The 6,294-nt window shown below is 34.9% G+C and overlaps 1 protein-coding gene across 1 annotated transcript in view; it reads right to left on the bottom strand.

Annotated features, from left to right (window-relative positions):
• Positions 1 to 5,702: 5,702 nt before the first annotated feature.
• LOC149785002 (putative ammonium transporter 1) overlaps positions 5,703 to 6,294 on the bottom strand; it is an 85,843-nt gene continuing 85,251 nt past the window's right edge. Inside the window, exon 13 of the mRNA XM_089931267.1 lies at positions 5,703 to 6,045. Within this exon, the coding sequence (XP_089787393.1) occupies positions 5,703 to 6,045 (343 nt within the window). The remainder of the gene's footprint in view (positions 6,046 to 6,294) is intronic.

The raw sequence follows: 6,294 nt of genomic DNA, 5'->3' as shown, positions 1-6,294 counted from the left end.
ATACACAATGCAGGTAACAAAATTCAATTGCTAAACGCTGAAAGACTTGTCCTAGATAAGTACCTTATACATATTACCGTACATAAAGCACATATCTCGTCTAGGAAATGATGCATAGTAATTACATTGTAAATTCGTAAAGAAGGTAATGTTCATTATATATATATATATATATATATATATATATATATATATATATATATATATATATATATATATATATATATATATATATATATATATATATATGTGTGTGTGTGTGTGTGTGTGTCTGTGTGTCTGTGTGTGTGTGTCTTGTTTTATATGTATACTATAAGGATTCATAAAGTCCGTGGTTATCGTCCGTTCACAAGTGATTAATGAACTCAAATGAGTTTATCTTGCGAAGTAAAATACTTTCAATAAGCTTTCATCCATCTCTCAGAAAGCATAACATATCTAGCCATATTCTGGGCTACCTCACATAAAGCATAACGTATCTAGGTAACTTCTGGGCTACCTCACATAAAGCATAACGTATCTAGGCAAAACTTCTGGGCTACCTCACATAAAGCATGAGGTATCTAGGCAACTTCTGGGCTACCTCACATAAAGCATAACGTATCTAGGCAACTTCTGGGCTACCTCACATTAAGCATAACGTATCTAGGCAATTTCTGGGCTACCTCACACAAGGCATAACGTATCTAGGCAACTTCTGGGCTACCTCGCATGAAGCATGAGGTATCTAGGCAACTTCTGGGCTACCTCACATGAAGCAGTATGATCTAAGACGTCAATGACATGCCCTTTCAGATACTCTAACATTGTCATTATCTAACCATCCAAGATGTCTTCAGACCATTTTATTTTGAAGGCAACGTTTTCACTATTATGAAATAACAGCTTTCTATTATATTGAACTGAAATGCGGTACATACTAATGTAAGGGACTTTCTCATCGGGGATATCCATTTCATCATTATCAACTGACATGGCGGGCATCTGCTATTGGCACAATTATATTTTTCTACTTTCTCGTCTCTTGATACACACATTTTTTTATGGCTTGACTATAGTTGCGATTATGTCGACCAACAATGTCATATAATCGCCTATTTTAATTTTTCTTTATAAGGCACCATATGTGTTTGCAAATTATTGTATTGCAGCATTATACAAACTCAAAATCTTTAAATGTCAGGCACCGAAAACAACCAGTCAATATTTAACACGAATGCAAGATATGTCACACACCGAAAACAACCAGTCAGTATTTAACACGAATGCAAGATATGTCACACACCGAAAACAACCAGTCAATATTTAACACGAATGCAAGATATGTCACACACCGAAAACAGCAGTCAATATTTAACACGAATGCAAGATATGTCACACACCGAAAACAACCAGTCAATATTTAACACGATTGCAAGATATGTCACACACCGAAAACAACCAGTCAATATTTAACACGAATGCAAGATATGTCACACACCGAAAACAACCAGTCAATATTTAACACGAATGCAAGATATGTCACACACCGAAAACAACCAGTCAGTATTTAACACAAATGCAAGATATGTCACACACCGAAAACAACCAGTCATTATTTAACACAAATGCAAGAAATTCCAATAATACAACACCAAGATGTATATAATTCGTTCGAAATTATGTTTAAACTCCTTCGCAAAATAACGTTTAATTGAAACGTGTCCTAAGCGACATGCCATAAATTCCGCTCTGGAAGAACACAAGGTATACATGTCAAAACTCGCCGTCTATAACAATGTTACACTAACCTTCCTTTAGAACAATCGTAACAGCCATGGAAGGACCTGCTTATAAAGTACATAATTTCTCATATATCTTACCGGATTAATACTTTAAGTTTCATATAAAGAACAACTTAGTCTCTTGAACCCCATTTTTAGACTTGCGGGAAATGCCGTCTCACACACTAGCGGAAAAACATCCTACAGGTACAATATTTTTAATAGTTACAGGGAAGATCATATACATGTATTTAATATTTACGAAGAAATACAATTCTTATTAACGATACATAGTAAATTTAAAGAAATGTACATTATCTTTAAAGTGGTATCAAGAATGAATGACTTAATAGTGAAAGATATTCGGTGGCTAAATATTTACAAAAATATATGCAGTGAATAGACCGCGTACAAGCAAGCCAAGAAATACATTTCACATATTTTTCATAATTGTCTTCCTTTCACAACCTTACTGTCTATATGGAAACTGTTATGGCTATCGGGTTACTTATATACGTTTGGTACAAGTCTCTGTGTTTGATAGCCATCGGGCTACTTTATATGCGTTTGATACAGGTCTCTGTGTTTGATAGCCATCGGGTTACTTTATATGCGTTTGATACAGGTCTCTATGTTTGATTGCTATCGGGTTACTTATATGCGTTTGATACAGGTCTCTATGTTTGATTGCTATCGGGTTACTTATATGCGTTTGATACAGGTCTCTGTGTTTGATAGCCATCGGGTTACTTTATATGCGTTTGATACAGGTCTCTATGTTTGATTGCTATCGGGTTACTTATATGCGTTTGATACAGGTCTCTGTGTTTGATAGCCATCGGGTTACTTATATGCGTTTGATACAAGTCTCTGTGTTTGATAGCCATCGGGTTACTTTATATGCGTTTGATACAGGTCTCTATGTTTGATTGCTATCGGGTTACTTATATGTGTTTGATACAGGTCTCTATGTTTGATAGCCATCGGGTTACTTATATGCGTTTAATACAAGTCTCTGTGTTTGATTGCTATCGGGTTACTTACATGCGTTTAATACAAGTCTCTGTGTTTGATTGCTATCGGGTTACTTATATGCGTTTGATACAAGTCTCTGTTTTTGATAGCCATCGGGTTACTTATATGCGTTTGATACAAGTCTCTGCGTTTGATAGCCATCGGGTTACTTACATGCGTTTAATACAAGTCTCTGTGTTTGATTGCTATCGGGTTACTTATATGCGTTTGATACAGGTCTCTGTGTTTGATAGCCATCGGGTTACTTATATGCGTTTGATACAAGTCCCTGTGTTTGATAGCCATCGCGTTACTTATATGCGTTTAATACAAGTCTCTGTGTTTGATTGCTATCGGGTTACTTATATGCGTTTGATACAAGTCTCTGTTTTTGATAGCCATCGGGTACAATATATGCGTTTAATACAGGTCTCTGTGTTTGATAGCCATCGGGTTACTTATATGCGTTTGATACAAGTCTCTGTGTTTGATGGCCATCGGGTTACTTATATGCGTTTAATACAAGTCTCTGTGTTTGATTGCTATCGGGTTACTTATATGCGTTTGATACAGGTCTCTGTGTTTGATAGTCATCGGGTTACTTATATGCATTTGATACAGGTCTCTGTGTTTGATTGCTATCGGGTTACTTATATGCGTTTGATACAGGTCTTTGTGTTTGATAGTCATCGGGTTACTTATATGCATTTGATACAGGTCCCTGTGTCTGATTGCTATCGGGTTACTTATATGCGTTTGATACAGGTCTCTGTGTCTGATAGCTATCGGGTTACTTATATGCGTTTGATACAAGTCTCTGGTTTTGATAGCCGTCGGGTTGCGTTTGATACAAGTCTCTGTTTTTGATAGTCATCGGGTTACTTATATGCGTTTAATACAAGTCTCAGTTTTTTCATAGCTATAAAGCTCATATATGCGTTTAATAGTAGCCTGAATCATAGGACAATACTGACTCTTTGCCACAAAGACTCATATCACAATTATTTTTTCCTATATGGTCTCTACTTTTGTTTCTTATTAAATTTATAAAAAGATGAATAAAAAACATTTAACTAATGCATATTTTATTAAAATTCGAAATTTACAAGCGTAAACCCTAACCAAGAATATATACGATCAGTATTTTAAAAACCCGAGAAGCAGATGTTCATGGTAGATGCATTAACATATTTATTTTGTTAATTGGTGTTTCTCACAGATGTAAACAAAACTGACATTAGAGCAAATTGCAGCTGGAGGTCACGAGCTGCATTCTACAAACATACCCTTATAACACTGTGCGCATTTCGAGGTTTATTATAAATGCCTGGCAGTCAATATGCAAAACTTTTCTAGCAACTATATTTTCGTAAAACATATTTTGCATAACTCTGCAACTTATTTTCATGAGGAGTTATACTGCACTTCAGAGGAATGATGGAAACATATTTCAAACATTATTCTATTGAAAAATCTGTTAGCTCCGTTCATTCGAGCTATGTAATGGACATCAACAAAATAAGTGATTAAATATCATTTTTATCACAAAGTTGTCCGTTAAATGTCAAGGAAGCAGGTCAAATACATGTAAATCATTTCTCTACAAATGTGTAATTCTTGTGCCTATATTTAGTTTCTTTGCAAGTTTATTTACCCATCAGACATTTTCTTACCGGGTAGCACTGATTTATTTCGCTCGTTCATTCAGTAGAATGAATTGGATTGATCCCCTTGGCTATCAAACCAAGCATTATCTTGCTAGAAGTTGAGATTAACGTCAAAGTGATTTTTATCTATCTACTTATAAATTATTCCGTAAATGCCACCCCTTACCTTGATGATTGCTGATGTCATAATCTACTGTAACGAGAAATATGAAGACAAGAATCAGAAGTTGATACAGGTGAAGTCTATTATGAGAATCACGTTATCTTTCCATGAAAATTGACGTTTACTCCCTTTAAAAAAAAATCCGTCAACCCAACTATGTAATCTGTTTATGAGTATAAAATATATCAAACAAAATGGCCGCCTTTACTCCACATTAAAATTTCTGATCCCATTTCAATTAACACAATACACAGAGTAAAAGTAAAATTGACTTAAATATAAGGGAATACGCTAGGATGTGGTAATGTACTGTTCAAAATGTTGCCTATTATCCTAAAACTTCCATAAAGACTGATCGACATATGGTTTTAAGTGATTGAGTGCTTAAAATATGGTCATTCTGCTGTATGGAACGTGAAAAATTAAAGAATAACTCGAACCACTGACCTATTCAAACATAAAGCTCAAACGGTTGTCAAGAACCCCCACTTTCCCATACTACTATTCGATGCTATAACTCTGCGATTGTTGTTCTGTAACTGGTGTTGGATGGCTAAAAATGGTAAAATAAAACAAATAAAATCACTTGCCATACATATTGTACTAATATATAGAATATACATATATACAGGATATTCGAATTTCATGGCCCTGCCAATAGACTTCTTACTGTTTTAGAGCGAAATAGTATCCACCATATTTAAAATATCTCTTGCTTCGAGAAAACTTATATGTACTCGTGAACATGTGCAAGAAGAAAACAAAAATTTACAAAGACAGAGAGCGAGAAGAAAAGCCTAAAGAATCTTGTGCTCACGTTTTGTTAGCAAGCGTTCCATCATTAGATATTTGTGTTGTATGTAACAAAATTGTGATCATAAAACATTTGGAATGGAAGAATCAGGATATCAAAATCAATCTAAAACCTTGTTATGGTATCAAGTGAGATGGTTGTTTTCAATTCTGAGTCCTTGCATGATTCCTTGCAATCCAGTTCTTTCACGACACTTTGTTTCTGGTTATTTGTTGTCTTGTCTTCTGGGAACGCGTATGAACCATTTTCGCCCATTTTAACTAAAACATGGCCGCTGTGTGTCACATTCCATTAAATGCCGGATTTTCGAGGGAAACATCAAGTTCATATGTAATACTTCCTTGCTTTGTATGTATCCTTTTAAAATTAGAGTTGTCGATTGAACTCTTGTCATCCACTTCGGTGATGGTATGGTTCAATTGATGACTGAGTGGTGGTCTCCATTCTGGATGTTCATGTGAACCTTTATCGTGTAGTTGTTGGATGGACGCGCTGCTCTTTCTGAATACTGAATCTATATGTATATCACGCATGGCAACGCTGTTATTTCTTCTTTCTGCAACAATTTCTGGATGTTCATATGGACCCCTGTCTTTCAATTCTTGGAATGTCATCGCCATATTTCTGTACCCTGAAACAAAGATACACTGTCATTGTTATTATTATTATTATTATTATTATTATTATTATTATTAAATTTTACGAAGACCCTTAGCGACGATGACGAGAGCTGGACACGAAAGTTGTTTGGCAAAATCAGAATAATAAAGCCTAATATATTATCCCTTGTTATTCGTTAAACAGGAATAAACTGCATTGTAATAAATCAATAAAAATATATTTAAATATATAAAGGCATCAAGAAACAAACAA

The sequence above is a fragment of the Sinohyriopsis cumingii genome, chromosome 13 (genome assembly GCF_028554795.1).
Source record: "Sinohyriopsis cumingii isolate HCF-2022 chromosome 13, ASM2855479v2, whole genome shotgun sequence".
NCBI lineage: Eukaryota > Metazoa > Mollusca > Bivalvia > Unionida > Unionidae > Sinohyriopsis > Sinohyriopsis cumingii.
This window is presented reverse-complemented; position numbering and strand designations above follow the sequence as displayed.